The 24797-nt window shown below is 43.6% G+C and overlaps 1 protein-coding gene across 1 annotated transcript in view; it reads left to right on the top strand.

Annotated features, from left to right (window-relative positions):
• LOC126991678 (uncharacterized) overlaps window positions 1-18271 on the top strand; it is a 64560-nt gene extending 46289 nt beyond the window's left edge. Inside the window, exons 2-3 of the mRNA XM_050850390.1 lie at window positions 16811-16917; window positions 18197-18271. Coding sequence (XP_050706347.1) covers window positions 16811-16917; window positions 18197-18271 — 182 coding nt within the window. The remainder of the gene's footprint in view (window positions 1-16810; window positions 16918-18196) is intronic.
• The last annotated feature ends 6526 nt before the right edge of the window (window positions 18272-24797 follow it).

The raw sequence follows: 24797 nt of genomic DNA on the forward strand, positions 1-24797 counted from the left end.
TCCCTCCCCTGAATACCTCTCCTTCCCTCCCTCCCTCCCTCCGTCCTTCCTGTCTCCCAAGTCTCTCTCCAGCCTCCGATGAATGAGAGGTCGGCCCGGGGGGAGGGAGGGATGGGGGGGTTGGCTGTCTAACTACTGAGTGTGTGTGTGTGTGTGTGTGTGTGTGTGTGTGTGTGTGTGTGTGGAAAATGGAGTATAATTGATTGAAAAGAGAATGAAAGTATGAAAGAAGAGGAAGAAGAAAATAAGACATAAGAAAAATAGTTTAGGGGAAAGGTAAAGAAATCATGGAGGTTGGATATGATACACTGGAAAGAAAGAAAAAGGTTGTTAAATGAAAGTAACATAAAATAGAAAGAAGTCAAGGAAGAAAAGGAAGAAGAAAATAAGACAAAAGGAAAGTAGTATAAGGGAGAGGTAAAGAAATCTTAGAGGTTGGGTATGATACATTGGAAAGGAAAAAGTTGTTAAATGAAAGTAACATAAAATAGAAAAAAGACAAGAAAGAAAAATGAGAATTGGAAAACAAAACATTACTGACGATATCACTAACTCACAAGGACGCCTACAGCCTACAGTGACCTTTCAACACATACACTTTTTTCCCCTTTAAGAATTACTTCACTTTACGCTTATATAAGGGGCGTGGGCGGCCTTCAGGGTGTGGGGGCAGGTTAATGAGTCTACCTGCCGATAATGCCGCACACCTCCATTACCTGTGTTCACGGCAACATGCAATACGAGAACCAATAGTGGGCGAGGCATTTCCCGGTGGCCGCCTTGCGTGTGAGAAAGTGCAGAGGAAGGGTAATGTGGATGAAAATGATTACGATGCGGAGGAGGAGGAGGGGGATCAGGAGGAGGAAATGGTTGTGGTAGTAGATGACACTGAGTAAAAAAAAGAAAAGCAAAAAGTAGTTCAAGCTGAGTAAGGTTAGAGAAAGAACTGCAGGGAAAAGAAAGGAGGTAGAAGTTGAAGGAGAGAAGGTAATGAAGATGGAAAAATTAGACAAAAATAAGTAAACTGGAAATGAAAAAGTTAAAAGAATAGAATAAAGAGAAGGAGGAGGAGGAGGAGGAGGAAATTATTGCAGCGATGTAAGATGAAGTACTGAAAAAAAAAGAATATGTAAAGAAAAACAGTAAGTAGTAAGGTTGGAGATGAGAGATAAATTAAATAGAACAGATAAATCGAAGAGGAGAAGGAGAAGGAGGAGATTGCAGTGATGTAAGACGAAGTAATGAAGTACAAGAAATAAATATATAAAGAAAGAAAAACAGTAAGTAGTGAGGCTGAAGATGAGAGAGAAATTAAATAGAATAGATAAGTCGAAGAGGATTAGGAGGAGGAGGAGGAGGAGGAGGAGGGGGAGGAAGTTCAATTACGTGTGTACTTATGTGGTGGTGATGCTGTTTTCCCACACTGCCGGTTCCCCTCCGTCTGGTGTGTTGTGTTGTGCTGAGTGGCAGGTTTAGTGTTGCTGTATTCTTATGAAGGCTCTAAGGTTGTGTTGTGAGTGTTTTGAGTTTCTTTTTTTGTTGTTGTTTTTTTCATGTCATTAATACAGGTGTTGATTCTTTTTTTTTGTGTGTGTGTGTGTGAGTGTGTGTGTGTGTGTGTGTGTGTGTGTGTGTGTGTGTGTGTGTGTGTTGGGGGGGGGGGGCGGCTTAAATTGAGAGGTGCAATGTTATATGTATTTTTTTATAGCTAAAGAAACAGCTCAAGGGCAACAAAAAAAGGTGTAAAAAAAAAAAAAGAAGCCCGCTAATCGCTGTTCCCACCAAGACAAAAGTAATGAGCGGCCAAAACAGAGGTCAATTTCGGGAGGAGGTGTGTCTTTGTGTTGCTATTTTGCTTTTGTATCTTTCTATTCCACTTTCTTCTCAGTTTTTTTCTTACTACGCCTTCCCCCGTCATAGATACAAACATAAAAATTTTTCTCTCAATATAACTTTGCCTCTAAAAACATCTGACACAGTACCAAATCATCCTTCTCTGCCCAATGCTACAATATAATCAATACAATACCTCTCAGTGCAATATACACTCAAACTCTTCAACATTTAGACGTAAACCTTTGATAATTCACCATCGTTTCCACCCTTAAGAACACAAAACGCCTTAGGCTCCATTAAAACCATAAATCTCTTTAGGAGGCAATTAATTTGATATTCTTGGAGTGAGTGGCACGAACGTCAATTTATTAGTCACAGGTATGGGACGAATTAGCTGTCACCTGATTGAGACGCGACAGGTGACTCGCTAACGTCGCAGGTGATGAGGGAGGAGACGGGGCAGACTAGACAGGGGAGAGAAGTGGACAGGTGACAGGAGAGAGAAAGGGAAAGGGCTGATGGAGGTCTGATTTAAGATGTTATTGATAAAGAATTTGGACGAGTCAGGAATGCAGAATAATTATTAGAAGAGGAAGACGTTGAAGAGAATGATGTCACTGGCTATTAAGAAGAAAAATAAGCAGGTGGAAGAGAACAGGGAGACGAAAAAGAAAAGATAATTATTTAAGTGTGAGAGGAAAAAGTCGGACGCCATTATGCTCCCGTTGTGTTGGTCTTTGCGTCATTAAAAAAATATTAATGCGATACGTAAGAGGATTAACTGATGTGTGTGTTGTGTGATCTTTGTGTTTTTATTTATGAGTTGTGTTCATGTGAGAGAGAGAAAGAGAGGGAGAAGGAGAGAGAGAGACACACACAGACAGACAGACAGACAGATAGCATCACCCTCCCTTCGCCAGGTAAACAGGAGGAACAGGTCACCACAAACAGCCAGGTGACCTTCCCCCTCCCCTGCCCCCAACTCCTTTCTTACGTTGTTTGTTTCCTCGCGGGGGTGGGGTGGGGGGAAGGGAAAGGAGGGAGGGTGAGGGAGGCAAGGAGGGAGAGAAGGGAAGGGAAGAAAGAGGCATGTGAGGAAGAGATAGAGAAGAGGGAGATAATATTTTAATGATAAAGGAAGGAAGAGGGTAATGAAGTGGAGACAGTGAGGGAGGGGGAAGGAATGAGGAGGATGAGGAGGAAAGTGTAAGGAGGAGAAAGAAGAAGTAAGGAATAGGAAAGGGAGGAAGGAGGGAAGGAGATAGAGGAATATGGAGGATGCAGGACAAAAAGGGAGAGGAAAAGAAAGGAAAAGTGTATGCAAATTACCTTAAGTAGATGTTTTTTTTTTTTTTTCATTGGTAAATCAATAATAGGTTCAAAAGTTGGGAGTTGAATAATCTTGTAAGTATTTTGATGTAATATATAGGAAGTTGTATGGAAGTAAACCTGTGCAAATCGTTGATGTGAGTTTATAATGAATGTCTTAATGATTAGTTGAAAATAAATAACAAATCGAAACTTTCCTCAAGGGGATTATTAACAAGGAATTGGACTATATAAAAACAAGGAAAAAAAGAAGGAATTGGAATATATAAAAACAAGGGAAAAAAGGAAGGAATTGGACTATATTAAAACAAGGAAAAAAAGGAAGGAATTGGAATATATAAAAACAAGGAAAAAAAGAAGGAATTGGAATATATAAAAACAAGGAAAAAAAGGAAGGCATTGGAATATGTAAAAAAAAAAAAAGGAAGGAATTGGAATATATAAGAACAAGGAAAAAATGATGGAATTGGAATATATAAAAAACAACGAAAAAAAAGGAAGGAATTGGAATACATAAGAACAGCATGTCAAGTTTTTGTGGGTTGATTTTAGAGGCAAATTGTTGCATTATTATACATTTCATAATGAGTTAATTTACATTTCCCCTAATTTATCGCCGAGAGGTGTGTCAGCACGGGGGTAATTAGGAGTTGTTCCCAATTAGTGCCTTCATTAAGCTGTCTGCGCTGCGTGACCGTCATTAAGTGGAGGTGCAGGTAACAAAGTGCGTCTCACCTGTATGTGTGTGCGTGTGTGTGTGTGTGTGTGTGCGTGCGTGCGGCAAGTATTTCCTGATGGTGAAGACTTCTGGACCAGTGTTTTGTTTCGGGACGTTTCAAGTTTGTCTGTTATCGAAAATTTTGTTCAGTGTTTCTCGTTAGCAGTCAAGTAGTATGTGTATCGAGATAAATATGTGTGTTTTATCTTTTCTTTATAGTAGTGTAGTGTCGTTAATTGTGATGTTTTGTCTTCGTTGCATTTTTTTTCCACAAACCTTTAATTTCCCTCATGTCATTTTTTCTTATTTCACAGTTCGCATTTACTTCGGTAGATTTTTTCCTCTTAAGCGCCTGTCACTTAAGAATACACTAAGCACGCCTCACGTCCGTCCACTTAAGCTCCGTCAAAGTTTCCTGCACGAATCCAGTAAGCTAAAAAGATAAATCGTGTTTCCCTCTCAGACCACTTTATGCTAATCCACTTAAAACCTCGGCGGTGGTAAACATTTTAAGAGAGATCCGACCCATCGCGTGTGTATATATATCAAGTGCATCTCCTTAAGTACACTCCACGCTAATCCCCTTGAACCCCCGACGGCCGCTAATCCCTTCATTCAGTCCCACAAACACACACGCCTCGGACGGGGGGATCAGAACCCATTCCCGCGGGCGAGGACTGGTGGAGTAGTTTTTGACGCGGGCTGAATGCCTTCCCCACGCACAGCAGCACTTGACGAGAGCTTCCCCCGCTGGGCCGAGGTGGGGAGGCAGCCTGATCACCCCCTTAGATTAGCCTTCCCCTTCTCCTCCCCACCCTCAAGTCCTCCTAGCCTATATCCTTTCTCTTTCTCTCTCCTTCCATTTTCTTTTCCTCTTTCATTCCGTCTTTGTCCTCTTTCCTTCTCTCTTTGTTCTCCTTTTGTTACTTCGGTACTTAATTCATTGTTCCTCCTCTTGGCCCTCACCCCGTTTTCTTTCGGCTTTGTGACTGTTTTCGTTTTCTGTTGTTTTGATTTGGGCTGCGATCTTTGTTTTGCTGTTTATTTTGTTTTTGTTTTATTGTTTTTATTAGTGTACGTGTCATCCCTGTCTTTTTTTCTCTCTCTCTCTCGCTAATTGTTTACGGTTTTTATTCTCGTGTTTTATATAAAGTTTGTATTTGTTTTTCTGTTTTTGTTTTTAATATTCGCGTTTGTTCATTTATTTTACAGCAACGAAAGCAAAAGGGTTACGTAATATATATTTTTTAACTCTTTAAATACGAAAAAGAATGAAGTCCACTCTTGCTTTTATTTCCTCATTACTCTGCTACAAATTTCTGGTGTATAAATATATATCAAAACGTCTTATAAGTAAAGAAAAATAAAAGGGAAGTTTGACTCTTTCTTCTCGACCTTTTCTTTGTGTCTAAATAACCTTTAGACAAAAAAAAATACAGAAATCCTAAAGCCTACTCGATCATCATTCATTCCTAGCATCATAACCTCTCTTTCTTTAGTAATCATATATTTCTTTTTGTATATTCCTATTTATTCCTTCAAAACATCACAAATCCTAAAGCCAACTCGATCATTAGTTATTCCCAGCATCACAACCTCCTTTTCTTTAATAGCGTCCAGCGTAATGATTCTTCTAACTCTTCGGCGACTCATTAAGGAAGGCTTATAGGAACCGAGGCTGCGGGTGTGATAGGATCTTGAGGAGGCGTGAAAGGGGGAGGTTGGGAGGGGCTCTGAACTCTCTCTCAAGACCACAGTAACTCCCACAGACTCTTTTCCTTCCCTCTCCCTCGCTCTCTCCCTCCCTCCTGCCGCTCCAGCTCCTGTCATGCGTTTAATTAGAGCTCACCTTGTTAATTTGCTGATAAGGGATGAGAGGTGGTGGTGGTGGTGGTGTGGTGGTAGTGGTAGGTTGTGGTGGTGGTGTGGTTGGGGTGGGAGGGGTAAGGCATATTCTCTCTCTCTCTCTCTCTCTCTCTCTCTCTCTCTCTCTCTCTCTCTCTCTCTCTCTCTCTCTCTCTCTCTCTCTCTCTCTCTCTCTCTCTCTCTCTCTCTCTCTCTCTCTCTCTCTCTCTCTCTCTCTCTCTCTCTCAAGGTCAATACAACGTTAAAGCAAAGGAATATAACAAACTCAGCCTTAACAATAAACACCGAATAAAAAAAAGTGTTGCTCATTTAGGAAGACTGATGATAGTACAGGTGAGGGAACGCGTGCTAATACCTCGTTATCCTCATCACTATCATCGTCACCATCATTGTCATCGTCATTATAGGTGTGTTATTGCCGCATTCACTCTCATGTTCCGACTCACCTGCCTTTCCCACCTTCCCACTCTCACCTTCTCACTCTTTCTCACAGCGGCTTAAGAACATTCACTTCCCACCAATGAGACCAAAACAGATTTAATGTGCGAGAAAAGGGACACTGATGAATTAATGACATCCTGCATATCCGAAGTTACGTAAAAGTCATCCATCATCTGTTGCCGTTAATGAATACTTATAACCTCCTTCTTAACTTAGGAAAAGAATTAAGGAACAGAATATAAGGGAAGATCAGGAAACTTATACACGTCCATATAAAAGAAATACTTAAAGAGTCCAATGTAATGTTGTGTGAGAAGAAATTTGCTGAATACTCTTATGTTTAAAAAGGAAGTTGATGATTTCAGGAAGAGAATAAAGAAACAGAGAGTAAGGGAAGAAGAGGAAACTTATACACGTCCATATAAAAAAAAAAATACTGAAAGAGAAATGATGTGTGAAAAGAAATTTGTTGAATACTCTTGTGTTTAAAAAGGAATTTTATGATTTCTGTGATGTTTTAAAAATAAGAAAGTCGCGAAATTTATCTCGTTTCTGTAATATCCACTAATTCATAAAAAAAACATAGGGCAAAAGATGTTCAAATAAGTAAAATGTATTCAGTGAGCAGTGATTTGAGGCTTTATTTTCATTATTGTTTTCTTTTATCTTTATTTTTTGCCCTTGAGCTGATTCCCTTACTGTAAAAAAAAAAAAAAATCAGGATCACTCAAGACGAAAATATTACAAAGGCGATAATAAAGTAAAGTGAACCCTTCGGCCGCGCACAAAGAAACCAGGAGAGGAAAAACATAATGGACGCCGTAACGAAGACAAATATAAATGGAAGAAGCGATGTAAGGCGTGAGGAGGACAAGAGGAAGAGGAAAAACAGGAGGAGGGGGAGGAAAGGAGAGAGGAGGAGGAGCAGAAGCAGGAGCACTAGGAGGAGGAGGAGGTGGAGGAGGAGGAAGACAATGAAGAGGAAGAGGAAGAGGAGGAGGAGGAAGAGTAAGAGGAAGAGGAAGAGAAGGAAGAGGACAAGGAGGATCAGCAGGATAACTCACACTGGAGACAAAAAAAAAAACTCTACAAAATAAGAAAAGAAAACGAAGACACCATCCTATCTCTCCCTCCTCCTCCTCCTCCTCCTCCTCCTCCTCCTCCTCCTCCCCTAACCACAAGGACGACGCGACGGCCAACTTAAGAAAAATGGAATCGAGCACAAAAGGAGTCAACCCGCGGCCTTTGAGGGGCGGCGAGGCATATCGTATAATGGTCTTTTAATTTTGTCCTCTTCAAACGGACTCACTTAATAGGATGACGAGGCAGAGGTGTGTGTGTGTGTGTGTGTGTGTGTGTGTGTGTGTGTGTGTGTGTGTGTGTGTGTGTGTGTGTGTGAGTGTGTGTGTGTGTGTGTGTGTGTGGACTTTTTTTTCTCCTTCCATTCCCATCCCTTACTACTACTACTACTACTACTACTACTACTGTGTGTATGTGTGTGTGTGTGTGTGTGTGTGTGTGTTAGCCTTTTTTTGTGCCATTTGAATTTCGTTTGCTTCGGTTTTTATTTATTCTTGTTTACATATAAATGAATATCTGAAGTACTGTCTACATAAATGACTTACCATATATTTCTCTCCCCAAAGCATTTTCTTGTATGTTTTTCACCTTCATATCTTTGTCTTTGGTGTTATAAATAATGAAGATAAAAATAGCAATGCACTGACAGAAATATAAGTGGAAGTTAGCGATAAAAAAAACAACAACAACATTACGAGTTGGAGTTTCATGATTGTTTTCCTTCCTTCATTTCTTTTGCCTGTAAAATGCATTATGGAGGATTGATAATGAGAGACAGATAAATAGGTAGATAGGTAGATGCAGAGAGAGAGAGAGAGAGAGAGAGAGAGAGAGAGAGAGAGAGAGAGAAACTTGAACCACCTAACCTGACCTTACCATCTCATCCCTCCAAATTATTTTTCCTGCCTTCTCCCTCCCCTTCCTCCCCCACCCATTCCCTCCCTCTCTCCCTCCCTTCCCTCCCTCACACCTGACCACAATAACAACAACAGCTTTCCTCTCCTCCCCGGGATTTACAGAACTTCTTTCCTATTAGTCACTGGAGGGAGAGAGAGGGAAGGCTTGATGTACACGTGGAGAGAAGGAGGGATGGTAATAAAGATACATGAGAAGTAGAAAATAATGATAAGTTGATGTACAAGAAATCAAGGAAAGATTATGGAAAAGTAGAAAGGTTATACGCACAAAAAATAAAATCACCCTGCCTCCCCCCTTCCCCTGCTCTTTTATTTTCTCATTATTATCCCTCAAAACCACCTAACACACAATTCCTCCCAAGTCTTCCCTGTCTACGCCACATTCCTTCACAATCCCCCATTATCAGACTTCTCCTCATCCCTACACGCCCCTCCCTACACTCCTTCAGGTAAAGCCTCGCCCTCTATCCATCTCACTTAGGGCGGTGGTGTCGGGCTGGGCTAGACTGTAGGACTGGGCTGATTCAGGTTATCGTGGATGGATGGCCCGGGCGGGTGATGGATGCTCTCGTGGGCTTGAGTCTTGTGATTTGACTTTCAGGCTCCTCCTCGTCGGTGATTTATAAGAGCAGGTGTAAACGGCAGTCTTGTATAAGGGCGGAGCTGCTGTATTGGGCGGTCCAGGCACTCTCCTTACCTGCATTCTCTCGCATTATCTCGGCTTGGCTCCCGCACACCTGGGGAATGGTAGACGCCGGAGGGGTGTTGGGGGTACCTGTGTTGTGTTACCTGGTTACTGATTGCTTTTTCTCACCTGAAGTTCGTGATTGTTTTATTCATGTTCTGTTAAAGGCGTGAATTTGTTTTTGTTTTTAATGTGTCTTCTTATTTTACGTAAGAATCTTATTGTCCACTTCTTTTAAGAGGTAAACTCGCATATACGTCTAGCTTATCAGTATCTTTATCTTCATACTCGACATTCCTATTATTTTTTTCTATAATTTATCATAACAATCTTTTTATCGTACGCCATTTGTCATTTCTTAATCTCTACTTGCAGTTTGCTCTAATCTCTTATGCCCACAATCGTATATTTTCTTTATATTAATCAAGGTCTTTTCCCCAAAATATCGTATCCTTATCGTCCAGTACAACGGTGCCAGATTGTCGTACTCAGACGCTTATATTTCCCGACTTCCTACCCCAAAACTCTTCTGGGCTCCAATAACGAAACTCATTTGTAGTTATCGTTAAAAGAGTTAGATCCTGATGTTTCTTAGCAATAGTTAGGCGTCAGAAACCGGTAGATACTGTGCTCTGAGTACGATAATCTGACAACGGTGGTCCAGTAACATATTTTCTTAACTCACATTCGTTCATCATCCTCACCTTCACTTCTGTCCCTTACTTATCAATCATCATTTTATCACTTTGTCATTCCCTGTATCATCCACATGCAATTCTTATCTTTCATCAGCACGTAACTTCCTTTTTCTCCGTCTCCCGCAGATCTCGGCATCAGGGAACCTTGCATTCATCCCTCGTCGTGGCTTCCTGCTTCCTCGCTCCCCCGATACCCACGGCCACAAGAGGCTGAACCGCCGCCAACGTACGTATATATATCCTTCAGACGGGCTAGTACTGGGTTTATCTCTGTGTTGATGTATTGCAGTAGCGGGTCATTTGCATAGACGCTCCTTCCCGTGATGGATAGCCGGGTACTTACCAGGATAAGATGCACTCGGCCAAAATTGAGATGGATGTCCGATTATAAACAGTTTCTTGACTTAATCAGAAACACGAGTAATTTTAGTCTATTCTTGGGTTACCGAATATGAATCACGCAAGGGAGGGAAGGGAGATGAGTATGCTGAGGGAAAGGGAGGAGGAGGAGGAGAGGGAGGAAGAGGAAAATGGTGGGAAGAAGGATGATGCAGTGAATGTTGCTGAAATGGAACGAAGAGGAGGAAAAGAATAAGTATTAGAAAGAAGAGGAGCAAAAAAAAGGTGGAGTAGAAAGAAGACGAGATGAAGAAAGTGGATATTGTAGCATACCGCAGTAACTTTAGAAAGAGGAGGAGGATGGAATGAATAAAAACAATACCGGAAAGGAAAGAATAGAAAATAAGATAAAAAAAATAGAAAAATAGAGACTCTTTAAGGGCGAAGGCGAGAGGGAACACGAAGGAGAAAATAAGAGGAGAGGCAGGAAGGAGAAACTTCAGAAAATGGTGAGATTGGATGATTGAGGACGCGATAGAAGAGGAAAATGAAGCAAGAGAAAAGAGAACAAGAAGAGGAGGTGGTAGAGGAGGGGCAGGATAACTAATGTGAAGAAAAAGGAGAATAAGGGAAGCAATCAAGAGCGGACGAATGGCGAGGAAGGAGAATGAAGACGCAGAAGGAGAATTGGATGAATGAGGAAGAGAGAGAAGTTGACAAGAAGGACCCAATCGTTAAGCTCGCCGCATGAAGACTGATTAACTGACTGATTGGAGAAATATATCTTGTGATTAGTCGAGGGATTGGCTTTCCGGACGGGCCTTCAGAAACTCCACTCCGCCGCTGATTGATTTAATTATTGCCTAAGTGATCCATCAGGTGATTAGCGAACTGATGGCGAGATTGTCTGACTCGCGATTGGAGAGATTGGAGGATTGGATGTAATATATTCTGATGACTACGTGAAATCGATGAATTTAACTGTTAAGGAAGTGGATATCGTAGTGGCTGGTGTAGAAGTAGGAGGAAAATAATGAAGAACAAAACCAGGATTAAGGACAATGGAAAGGGAAGAACAGAAAGATGAAGAGGTTGTGAAAAGGAAGGAAGGAGAGGACGAGAGGGGAGGGTGGCGGCCCATTTTAAATCTTGTTCCAGGATGAAGGAAATGAAAAGGAAAATAAATAGGAGAGTAAGATGAAGAAAAGAAGAAGCAGGACAATTGATTAGGTGACATCCAATCTTGAATCTTGTTAATCAAAGGCGTAGAAGTATAGCTGATTGAATGATTAGTGATTGGATGAGGAAATATAATGCGATGCTACCGATTGTAAAGAGAAAAGAGATGGGATTAGCTAACGGTGAATTTTGGGTCTTATTAATCTTGGGCATTGAAGTATATTAGAATTAAATGATTAGTGATTAGATGATTGGGTTTAGTGCGATCCTGCTGATTGTAAAGAGAAAAGAGATTGGATTAGCTAACGGTGAATTTTGGGTCTTATTAATCTTGGGCATTGAAGTATATGAGAATTAAATGATTAGTGATTAGATGATTGGGTTTAGTGCGATGCTGCTGATTGTAAAGATGAATGAAGGTGTAAATGTCCTGAAGAGATAACGATGACTATTAAAAGTACCTCTACACCTTCAGGCTTAGATATATATAACTGGAATGATAATTGAAAGATTGGCTTTAGTACGTTCGCATTGTTACGTGAAATTAGTGCCGCGGGTTGAATAGAGGGAAACAATAGTGAATCTTCGTGCGTAGGTAGCGGTGAATGGTGTGAGGTCTGTCCTTAGGCATAGATATACATGTGATTAGTGCGTAGGTTGCAGATTAGCGCCTAGGTCTAATTGAATAACTGGACTGGGGTGCTGAATGAGACTGTGATAGGCCGGGAAGAAAATAAAAGAGGAAAGGCATATTACTGGCTGTCTGAAATGCTCGTAAAACTAACAACTTTTCTGATGAATTTGACGAGTGACACCAACGTATGATTAGGTGCCTTACAAGAACCGGGAGAATGGCTACTCCTGTGATTGGCTGGGGGATGGAATACGTGACTCGAATCCGAATAAGTGATTGGATGATGGGCAGGGAAGCTTCCTCGTGGCGTCTCGTGATTGGTCGGACGTGAAGCCTTGCCGAAAGCCCTCAGCCAACCAGCTCATTAGGAATTTAAGCGGCGATACAGAAGAATAGCTCGGATATTGTGACGGTTTTCTCCTCCCATTCATTATTCAGTGGCGCCTCGAACTGCTTGATTTATACACCGAATGACTGTTTGTATTCATGGTAAGAAGGCGGCCCATTAAGATTAAAGAGTCCAGGTGGTGAATGGCTTGTGATGTGGAGGCTGAAGGGCTCCTGTGTGGCTAAGGGGAGGGTTACCTGTGGCTCAGTACACCTGGAAAAGGGAGGAATAGGACTGAAATGTGGGTGGAGTTATGTTTTATGATTTGCAGGAATTTGTTTTATTAATTATTACGAGAAGATAAACACGGTACTCCTGATGGTGGTGGTGGTGGTGATGGTGGTGGTGGTTGTAATAGCGGTAGTAGTAGTAGTAGTAGTAGTAGTAATAGTAGTAGTAGTAATAGTAGTAGTAGTAATAGTAATAGGGGAAAGGAAAGGAAGGAGAAAAAAGTCCCCCCCCCCCCCTACACACACACACTCACACACACACACACACACACACACACACACACACACACATACACACACAGAGCCATCAACAACACACATTACGCAACACTTAAGGCTCAACACACATATATTTCTCCTCTTTCCGGTTTTGGTGGGCACATATATTACTTTCTTTGCATGTTTTATTTTTTCTCTCCCCTTCGCTCCTTCTTTAACCCCGAATGCAAACCGAAGCTGGCAGTGCACGCATCAGGTTGCCGTTTGAATATTCATGTAGAGAGAACAATGGTGTGTGAATTATGGGAACCGAGCCTGCAAAGTTATCGCTGCGTGTTGCATATGCAGATCCCCAGTAGCAGATGTTGTTGTTGCCTGCTTGTTTGTTTGTTGTTGTGGTGGTGGAGGTGGTGGTGAGGGAGTGAGGGATGTGATTGTTGTTGGTTGGGATGGAGTTGTGAGGGCGGTGTATGGTATGAATGCGTTGCTGGTTTTGGTGATGATGATGGTGATGATGATGCTCTCATTGTTGCTAGGGATGGTTTCAGAGTTACGTCTTCACTGGATATACAAGAGAGGTAGATTTGTACACCCTCATAGACGCATAGATAGACTAGGACATCAAAATTATATAAATCCGCCAGGGAAATCAACCAAGGACTGAGAAAACACAAGTATAGGTGAATCTAAGTGTTTCCAAAATGCTAAGTTATCGTTGTGTCCTTAGTGTACCCCAGGTGAGGCATAACACCTGAGTCACCTGTGGATCTATGGGGAAAGCCTTACCCTCCTCCGTAATCAGGTTCTTCCTCCGGGTCATCAGCTGCACCGTTGGACTCCTTCCACGCCAGAAAGCCCTCGCCCCTGGACTCCCTCGCCCCTGACAGGAACCTTTTGTGTCACGCGTTGCGGCCGCGAGATGGAGTGGCGGGCTGCGGTGTCTGGTGTCTCGGAGTCTGTTTGGGTCTTTCCTCACCTCACCCGGGGGTCTTTGTACCTGTCGGGCTCCCATGCGGCGCGGGAACACTAAGACCTTCACGACTGCTGACGAAGAGGCTGGAAAGGTTGTCTGGGCGGACTCTGAACCCGGTGACTGGCACGTTCCCGCCGTCCTCGTATCCTCGCCGTGTCACTTTGAGGGGGAAGGATGGTGGTGGTGGTGGTGATGATATATCGTCTTCGGTACATTTTGATTCTTTTGTTGTGCTTCTCAGCGTACATGTCTAAGCATTGAGTCTCATTTCCACTCTGCGCTGTGTCACCTGCCGCATTTCCTTTCATGTACATTCCAAGAAGGTCAGCGGTTCATTGCAGTTTGTCTTGAGTGTACCGGCAACGTTAGGATAGAAAACAATATCACTTCGCTTGGGAAATGAGAGTATATGAAACGTTTGCCTCACTTGAAGGATCCATCAGAATTAAATGAAAGAAAACTATAGTCCAATGCATAACTTCGCACCTCTCCTCCCGAAATTGACCCCACTTTCGGCCACCTCTTTGGATTATTTTTAGGAGCAGTGAGTAGCGGGCTTGTTTTTTTATTATTGTTTCCTTTTTTTGTGTGTGCCCTTGAGCTGTGTCCTTTGTCGTATAAAAAAAAAATGCAGAAATTACACCAAAGGAAGGCAGAAATGGACCCACTAACATGCACTATGATGAGGCAGGAAGGCCACCTACCTTGCCACTCAGAAGCCCACTCGGAAAGAGGAATTTAAACCCGTACAACTCATCTCACCACGTGGTAATTACATGCATTATACGAAGGTTTTGATTACCTTGAAAATTTATACTGATAATGTAATAAAGAGGTAAAACAATGGATATTACGTTTATTTAGTTGTACCTTTAAGGGCGCGTTATTTGTACATATTTCATGAAGAGTAGTCGTAGTAGTAGGGGTAGGATGAGAAGGAGGAATAGTTGTACCATTAATAAGAGTAGTAGTAGTAGTAGTAGTTGCAGTTGTTGTTACTGTTGGAGAAAGGGAAGATAATGACGGCCGAGCGGAAGGCGTCCATCAGAGACAATAACTCACCTGTTTTTGTGGCGAGGAAAGGTAAGGTGAGGGGGCGAGAGAGGGAAGGAAGGGGTAAGGAGGGACGAGGGAGGACGCGGAGGGTTGGAGAGAAAAAGAAAGGAAGGAAAGGAGAGGATAAAAAGAAAGGTGGGATGAAAAGTTACTAGCTCACAAATGCGGTTCACACACACACACACACACACACACACACACACACACACACACACACACACACACACACACACACACACACACACACACACACACAGACAGACACGTAAGAAACTGTATATCAAAATTCCAATATGTCTTTTTATGTAAATTCTAGGTATCGGCAGCTGATCATATTGTGGTAATTTCATCTACTTTTTTTTCTAGTATCTCAAATTTTTCAACTTTTATGTTATTGTCTTGTTAGGTGACAGTCCGTTGTCTCTTAGCAATAGTCCAGGTGAAAGTGTCGCAAACAGGTGGTCAGGGGCGGCGCTCCCTCGGGTGGCGGCGGAGCGGGCGGGTCTCAGGTGCATCGCAGGCGAGGGATGAAAGTGTTCTCGGATCATATACTTCTCCACGCGGCGGGGCATTCACGACGGCAAATAGCCAATCAAAATTCTTAAATAAAAACAGTCCGGTGAAGCTCGCGCGGGACAAAAACCTTCGCCGGTCATCCAACGGGCACAACAAGAACCTGCCATTGAGTCGAAAATCACAGTCTATCGCAACAAGAAGTCAGCCATTGGGACAGGGCGGGGAAGCATCTTATTTGGGGGCAGGTTACGCTTAAAAGGGAGTCGTGACGCATCGCTTTCTGTCCCTTTAGTGTCGGGCGCCTTATCGCGACGGTAATCTTATCTCGGTAACGGAAAACTGCTGCGAGGGGAGGAAGAGAGGAAAAAAGGTGAGGAGCATTGATGAGGGAGATGAGGAAGCCAGCGACGGAAGGTTAATGTAAACAGAAGTGTCACGTGCTCCTGGATGGCGGCTAGGCTGGTCCTCCTCCTCCTCCTCCTCCTCCTCCTCCTCCATTCCTCTTCCTCCAGCACCTACCTTTTTTTTAATATTTTCTTTTGTTCTCCTAATTCTTATTCATGATTTTTTTTCTTCCTCTTCTTTTCTTATTTTTCTTCTCTTATTTTATTCTTCATTTTTACTCCTCCTCCTCTTCCTCCTTCTCCTTCTCCTCCTCCTCCTGATCCCCATTCTCCTTTGCCACCTGCTGTAATTGATCTCAGTCGCACTTGTCTTCTAACGTGAAAATTACTTAAAACGACGATTCCATTTATGTATAGATCATATCCCAAACCACTCCGAAAGACAATAGGATTCTCTTAAAAATCTATCGGAAAAATATTATGCAAAAAATTATAAAAAAAAAAGGAGAACACGTAGGATAAGTGAAGGATGAGGAAGAATAGGAGAGGTTGGAGGAGGAGGAGGAGGATAGGAGGAAGAGGAAGATGAAGAAGAGAAAAGATGAAAATTTAATATCGTCTCTGGAGGCCTACATCGATATGATCTCGCAAGGATTAAATCGATATTTTTGCATATTAACCAATGATCTTGCAATATGTAAAAAAAAAAAAGGCGATGCGATGAAATATGAACCTTGTGAACATTGTGGCTACTGAGAGCTTCTGAATCAATAGTTTATCACATTTAGCTTATTTTCTCATCCATTCGAAATAAATCAGAAAAAAATAGGTGGAGTTTGTATGTATTTTCGTGGGTATTTTTTCACTTTATTTTTACTTTCCGCTGATGGGGTTGTTTTTTCCTTATGTAATTTCTTCATCATTGTCACAGCATCCCTATCTCATATATATTTTCACTTTATTTTTCCTTTCCGCTGTTTTTTTTCCTTTATGTAATTCTTCATCATTGTCACAGCATCCCTATCTCATATATATTTTCACTTTATTTTCCTTTCCGCGGTTTTTCTTCCTTATGTAATTTCTTCATCATTCTCACAGCATCCCTATCTCACCCTCACGTGCCCACAACCTATTCCTTAGTCCTCTCACCGCCCTGCTCGCTCTACCCTCCCGCCCTGCTCTCCTCAACCTCCCACCCTCAACCACCCACCCACCTGCCCGCCCGCACAGCCCATCTCGCATTGTACTCCCTCCCGCTCTCATCACCCTGTCATCTCCTTCACGATTGCATCTTTATAAATCATCTCACCATTCCTACACCGTTACCTCATCTGCTTAACCTGCACACTGGCCCCTCCATAGACGCCCTCACCCCCTCACCTCCACCTCCACCTCCCATACACACCCGCACACCGTTACCTCATCTCCGCCGCGCCTCTCCCTACACTCCCCGCCGTCCGCCCCCCGTTGTGCTTTTATAGTCGCCTCTCAACGCTGTATTCACCAGTGGACGATGCGGCGCCGTGCGGGGAGGATGCTGCATGTCACCCTCTGGAGGCACTGAACTCAGGACACCGAAAATACATTAACACTTGAATTGAAATTAGTTATACCTGTGATTTGATGCCACCTCACCTGTGTTATGATCTTGACTAGGGTGTTATGTAATTAAAGGTTGTGTTTCTAGGGGTTGACCTCGCAGTGATAGCTAATTAACATCTGAAAATGCCGCCTACCTAGATGAGATGTATTAAGGGTCATTTTTCCATTGGTTTACATAAGGGTAGCGCCAACAAGACAGTAGCCAATCAGCAACATCTGTCTCTCTGTGTGATCTTCGTTTAGCCAATCAGCAGCGCCGCCTGAATGATGATTGTGAATACCTTCCAATCAAGTCCAATTAACGTACATATTTGTGTTAACTTTACTTGTACTTTTCCGTAATGGGATTGAAATGGAAGGTAGAAATATTGATTCTAAAAAAATATTGCAATACGAGCACTGAATAGACGAGTCAAAACGAGTTTCACTAAAGTATTATGAGAAAAAAAAGTTAACTACGTGAAAAACTTTGCTTTATCAGTTTCCTGGAAAGGAGGTAAACACAGAAGTAACTACCAGTATAAAGTAAGTGCCCTTAAAACGAAGCTCCTTAATTAACGCCTAAACCGTAAAGGACTACCCAGGAAGCCCAAAGAAACACTCGACTAGCTCATGAAACTTTTCCGCCATTACTAAATGTTAAAGACCTCGCAGAAGAACGCCTGAATAGCCTGAAGGAACGTTTTAAAGAACAACAACAGACCCACTGACGGTCAGTCTAAACTAAAGGAACATTCCCGTTCTAGCAAGCCCGAGAGTTAGGGTAAAGGGATGCCTAGCGGAAAGAGGAACGCCCGGCCAGCCTGAATCAACGTTCCCACACCACAAGCCCAAACGCGATAGTAAAAGAATACCTAGAGGAACATCAAAGCCCGGCCAGCCTGAAGCATTGTTCCTGACCCACAAGCCCGGGCGTTAGAGTAAAGGAATGCTTAGAGGAACGCAATAGCCCGCCCCTCCTTCAGCAACGTTCCTCCCGCTAAGAAGCCCGGGCATAAGAATAAGGGACTGAATAGAGAAACGCCAAAGCCCGACAAGCCTGAAGCAACGTCCCCGCCCTAGCAAGCCCGGGCGTGGTGGTAAAAGAATGCCTAGAGGAACGCCAAAGCCCACCCACCCTTCAGCAACGTTCCTCTCGCTAAGAAGCCTGGGCATAAGAATAAGGGACTGCATAGACAAACGCCAAAGACCGCCAAGCCTGAAGCAACGTCCCCGCCCTAGCAAGCCCGGGCGTGGTGGTAAAAGAATGCCAAGGGGAACGCCAAAGCTCGACAAGCCTGAAGCAACGTTCCCCGCCCTAGCAAGAACGGGCGGTTTGGTAAAAGAATGCTTAGAGGAACGCCAAAGTCCAACCAGCCTGAATCGAGCCCGGGCGTAGGGGTCAGCGGCGGCGACAAGGGTAGGACGCGGTGCCCGATAAGGAAACATCCCCCGGCGAGTGGTAATAAAGATAATCCAACACTTTATGACGTAATTATTAGCTTTATTGAGCTTCTGTTCCCTGTATGCAAATTAGGAAGCCTTTGTTTCACGCTTCCCTCGCCTCCTCCCCCTCCCCCTCCCCGACGCCTCTGCTTCAATGCTCCCGCCTTCTTGTACCTCCACCACCACCACCACCACCGCCTCCAGTACCATTAGCCAGCACCACCACTACCACCACTACCGCCCCCACCACCGCCAACACCACTACCGTCACCACCACCACCACCGTCTCCAGTATCATTAACCAGCACCACCATCACCACCACCGCCCATACCATCACCATCACCACCACCACCACCACCACCACCATCACCACCATCACCACCACCATCACCACCATCACCACCACCACCACCACCATCACCACCACCATCACCACCACCATCACCACCATCACCACCATCACCACCATCACCACCACCACCACCACCACCACCATCACCACCATCACCACCACCACCACCACCACCACCACCATCACCACCATCACCACCACCACCACCACCATCACCACCATCACCACCACCACCACCACCATCACCACCACCACCACCACCACCACCACCACCACCACCACCACCACCACCACCACCACCACCTCCTCCAAGTTGATTTCAGGAAGAGGTACTGAACATGTTTTTCTTTATTTTTTTTCTTTGTTTCGTTTTTTCCTCTTCTTTGTGATTATTATTTTTACGACCTTCCTTTCTGGACGCGGGAAATGCGCCATAAAGCTTTATTTGGAGGTGTGGATAAGTCGTTCTCTTCGTACGTGAGTGTAAAGGGAAGATTAATGGCGGATGCGAGTCTCGTAATGCGTTCTTCCCTCTCATGTTGTTTTCCTCCGCTGTCAGTTTCGCTTTCATCTATTTTAGTTTCCTTCAGTATTTTCCCGCATGATTTCTCTTTGTTTTCATTTTCAACTGTTGTGGATTTCTCGCCTGTAAAGAAGGGATAGAGGAGGAGGAGGAGGAGGGCTGGTTTTTGTAGGAGTAAAAAGCGAAGGTAAAACAGGGGAGTTAGCCAGCAGGAAACTAGCCACCGAAAATGAAATGGTTGCCCGCTGAAAGTAAAACCAAGTAAGGCTGAAGTAATAAAAGATGGAAGACAGGTTCGCTGGAAGAATTACATAAAACTGCAGCGGAAATATATCTAAAACAATAAAAAAGTAATGATCATCTGCACATGGAGGAAGACGCAGAAAACACAGCCTCCCACGGAACAGCCACCGCCGCACCGCTGTTCAGGCTTGCAAATTTACTAACGCTAATAAAGAGGGGCGAGATTATCTAAAACGAAAACCTGAATCCAATCCCATACTAAACTTTTCCGCCTTACATGTAATCGGATCGGAGTAATGTCCAGGCGACACCCTTCACTTAGTGCTCGGCGAGGCTCTTCGGTGCGGCGCGGCGGCTCGCCCTCCGATTAGAAGCTGTGCCCGCCCGCTGCCGGTGCTGCCGTTGCCCTCTGGTGGCCGGCGGGTGAGGCGCGGTCACTACTAAGCTGTAATAAGACGACGAGATGAAAAAGGAAGAAAGAAAACAATATCCAGAAGGCGATGAGCACGCGAAGTGATACCAATTGTCTTAGGCAAAAAAAAAAAAACTAATAGGGAACAAAAAAAAAAGAAGGAACAGTACAGCACAGCGAGTGATAGCGGAAACAAGCTCCACATAATTCTTCACAAAATTCATATAATCATAGCATATAAACTCAGTACTCAGCCAACCCCAGTCCATCAATTAATCACAGGGAGGAGTGGATATCTTCACTAATAAAACATAATCATTTTGAGGGAGCTGAGCGTCGCGGAGGAATATAATGGAGAGCAAGGAAGCGCTGCGTTAGGGCGAGGAGGAAGCGCTAGAGGACCATTTTCAGCCGGGCCTCTGCTTCCCTGTTTATCCCTATGCCTTGCCCCTTCCCCCGAGGCCCCGCGTGGAAGGGACAGTCTGGAAGGGGAGGAAGGGGAAGAGAATGCCGTCCACCGCCCTCTTCTTCATCCTTAGCGTCCGCATTAGGCTCACAATCTTTGCCTTGCACGAGTCCTCTTCCTACATTATTTTTTTTTCATTCTTCCACAAACCTAAGGACTTGTAACACGCATATCGGTTCATCTACATTGACATTCACATTCCCTTCTACATTCGTCATTTTTCATTCCTCCCTTTTCCTACCCTTCCTTTTTCCCTACCTTCCTCCTCTACCCATACCCCATCCTTACACTCCATCAGTCCCCCTTAACCCGTCCCTTCCGTCCCTCCCCCTCGCGCCCCTCCCCTCCTCCGTACAAGGGGAAGGAGTGAGCGCCGCTTCGCCCTCCCTCGTAGCCTCTTTGTCAGCGCTAATTGTCTTGTAGATCGCCCGGAATGCGCGTGCTTCGGCGACAAGGTTCACAAGCGGCAACCCCGTCCGCCGTAATGACAGAAAATGGGATAATAACCTCGAGGAAAATGGGGTAATAACATATGCTCACTTGTCACTGCTGGGCCCGGGTCAGCCGCTGCCCGACCTGGCTTACGTTAACCTTTGATTCACATTGACGCTGCAAGAATGTTGACCACCACGGAAATATACGTGTATGCTTCTTGTTACCATTTAGTATCCGTGTTTTCTAGTTGATTTTAATGTTCAGGGCTGATATATAGAGTATGTTGCTGCTATAACTATTAACCTCTGATTCACATTGACGCTTCGAGACCATTGACCACCACGGAAATGTACGTGTATGCTTCTTGTTACCATTTAGTATCAGTGTTTTCCAGTAGATATTAAGGTTCGGGGCTGATATATAGAGTATGTTGCTGCTATAACTATTAACCTCTGATTCACATTGAGGCTACGAGACCATTGACCACCACGGGAATGTACTTCTATGCTCCTTGTAACCATTTAGTATCAGCATTCTCTAATAACTTTAAGGGTCATGGTTGGTATGTAGTATTGCTTCAAGAACTAGTAACCTATGATCCACGTTGAAGTTACGAGACCATTAACAATATCAGGATAATACTTGTATCATCTTTGTTTTTCTTAATTATCATCCATTTCCATTCACTCTAAGGCTCAGGGTTATTCTGTCGAGTGTATCGCTGCAAGATCCACTAACCACCACCAGAGCACGCTTGTAGATTCCTCCTAAACCAGTATTTTATCTCTTTTTCTAGTGTATTTATGGCCCGGTCTTTGTATGTAGGTTGAAACGCCGCGGGGAGCAGTAACCACCTTGCAGGCCTCCCCAACACCTGCCCCGAGCACCGGTGTCCTGCATGACCCTGCCGAGGCGAGGCGTTGCGGTCACATTAGCATCTCGTTACGGCCAGAGTTATAGCGTGTCTCTGCCGGCCACACCGCAGCCACTTCGACCCTCCTTGTACGACACTTGGCCCGCCTTGTACGACACTTACTCCCTAAAGATACGAGATTCAGCACTGAGGCGAATTATACGATACTTAACATCGTGTATAAGAGAGGTAACACTGACGGATTGTGGGATACGGTGCAGAATATTCCCTTTAGTAGTAGAGTTCAACCCGCCTTGTGCGACACTTGGCCCGCCTTGTACGACACTTACTCCCTAAAGATACGAAATTCAACACTGAGGCGAATTAGACGATACTTAACCGCGTGTATAAGAGAGGTAACACTGACGGATTATGGGATACAGTGCAGAATATTCCCTTTAGAGTAGAGTTCAACCCGCCTTGTACGAAACTTTTTTTTTATATAAGAAATTCAACATCGAGACGAATTTTATGGTGCTTTAAAATTTATCTGGCTTGCGCTGTTTGATACCGTGTTGAGAATTATGTTAGAAAAAGGCCATAGTACAATATTCTGAGTTTTTGTATAGTATATTTTGAACGCTACAGTGCGATACATATTTCCTTAGTACAAGTTTAAGTTATATCTGGCTAGCGTTTTTTCTTTTCTTTTTTTCTTTTTTTTTTTTACTGTGTTGAGAATTATGCAAAAAAAGGTCTGTAATACAATATTCATATTTTTGTATAGTAACTTTTGAACTTGTACAATACGATACATGATTCCCTGGTCCAGTAGTTGCCAAATTCATGTACGATAGGGAAAAAAATGCACAATGCCTAAGTTCCAAGCTTCCAGTGTTGAAAAATCATGCAATATTAGTCTCCCAAACGACATGAGACAATGAAAAAAGTGGAGTAATTTATTTTTTATAGTGAGGGATGAGGCTCGATCAAGCTCCCGTTTCCTCCTCGTATTCAAAGTAGGACGCCAGACAGCCAAGAGAGGAGAGTCATCTTACGCCTGTCATATATTTTACTCTCCGTCCCGCTGATGAGATGCTTCCACACATCAATATAGAAATTCTAACACTAAAACTTCATTGATATTCATGTATTTTTTGCACCCTGATGATATACTGTTGATATTCTTTGCGGCTTAAGGTAGAGGAGGGAGAGAGTGAGGAGGAGGAGGAGGAGGAGGAGGAGGAGGAGGAGGAGGAGGAGGAGGAACCCTTCTATAAAAATAAATGGAAAAGCAAAGAAAAAAATGAGGAAGAGAAGATAAATAGAAAGATAAAAATAATAAAAGCAACAGTAAAGAAAGGGCGGAGGAAAACGCCAGTAAGAAAATAGAATAAGAAGCAAGACAAAGAAGAAAAATAAGAAAAGGGGGGATTGAGGAAAACAAGCCGAAGCGTTACGAGAGGAACAAGGAAAAGACCCAAGAGGAGGAGGAGGAAGAGGAAAAAGAAGAGGACAAGGAGGAGGAGTTAAATAAAACGGGAGGTATAGAGACTGAAGAAGGCGAAGAGGGAAAGAAAGAGGAGAAAAGAGGATAGTAATGAGAACCAAGAAAAGCTGCAGAAGGGAAAGATTGAATAGGTGGAAGAGCTTAAAGAAAACAATGAGGAGAGGAGAAGAGGAGAATGAAAATGGGGAAAGTGAAGAGATTGTGAATAAAGAAAGTGAAGAAAACTCAGATGGTCGTAAGAAGAAAAGGAGTAGGAGGAGGACGATAAGGGAGAAAATAAAGTAGAAAATAAGGATATGAACACGAAGAGAAAAGAAACGTACAAATAAAAAGAAAGATAGCAGAATTGAAAGAGACGAAAGGAGAAAGAAAAGTAGTTAATAGAAGGAAAATAAAGAGAAGGGGGGGAAGGATAAAGGAATCTACAAGAGTGATACATCTACTTCTCTCTCCCTCCCTGGTGGCAGGATGTGCTATTAGGGCCACAATCATGACGAATAGCCCTAATCATGACCCTTAAACAATAAAGTGTCCCAGGATGATGAAGGCGAAGGGAACCAACCGACCAGCGCAGGACCAATTTACGTGTCAATATTAAGAGAAAGGGTGAGAGGTTTGGAAGATGGCGGAGTGAAAAAAATGAGGAAAGAAGAGAGAGAGAGAGAGAGAGAGAGAGAGAGAGAGAGAGAGAGAGAGAGAGAGAGAGAGAGAGAGAGAGAGAGAGAGAGAGAGAGAGAGAGAGAGAGAGAGAGAGAGAGAGAGAGAGAGAGAGAGAGAGAGAGAGAGAGAGAGAGAGAGAGAGAGAGAGAGAGAGAGAGAGAGAGAGACAGACTTCATATAGCTAAATCATACCTCTGAGTATCCTAAACGCCTCGGACAGACACACAGACAGACAGACAGAGCGGCCAACAGCAACACAGCCTAGCGGGGCACTAACATGATTGCCGCGTAAACAGAAAACAGAGAAAGCTGAGCGGCTAACGGGACACAAAAATATGGACTTGCCAAACTTCATGAATTCATTGGACGCAAAATATTGTCTTTAAAAGCAAATCCTTCTTACCTGGGCTGTCCAATAACCGCGTCCCCTCTGACAGGTAGCTTATTGGCCGGGTATTCCACGAGCCACCATTTTACATATTTATTCATACCCTCATCCCGTGCTCCCCTCCATAACTTTGCAATTCAACAATATTTTGAGGGAATTCTTTTGGACCTTTCATTTTTAAAGCTTCTGTAGCCATGGCATTCGTACGCTCCCTGACAGCTCTTCGGGGTCTACATTTTTAAGCTCTCCCGTTTTGCCGTCGTTTCCGCTGCGAGGGAGAGGATGAAATGTCTCTATAATTTTCCTTCCTGTCTGTGTCACGGCGGTCGAGCTGGTATTTCCGAGGCCAGGAGAGGGAGGAAAAGGCCAGTGGATATGTGTGTGTGTGTGTGTGTGTCCCTCTCTCTCTCTCTCTCTCTCTCCTCTCTCTCCTCTCTCTCCCTCTTCTCATTAAAAGAAGGCTGTTTATCATCTCAGTG

Source organism: Eriocheir sinensis, chromosome 7, assembly GCF_024679095.1.
Source record: "Eriocheir sinensis breed Jianghai 21 chromosome 7, ASM2467909v1, whole genome shotgun sequence".
Classification (NCBI taxonomy): Eukaryota; Metazoa; Arthropoda; class Malacostraca; order Decapoda; family Varunidae; genus Eriocheir; species Eriocheir sinensis.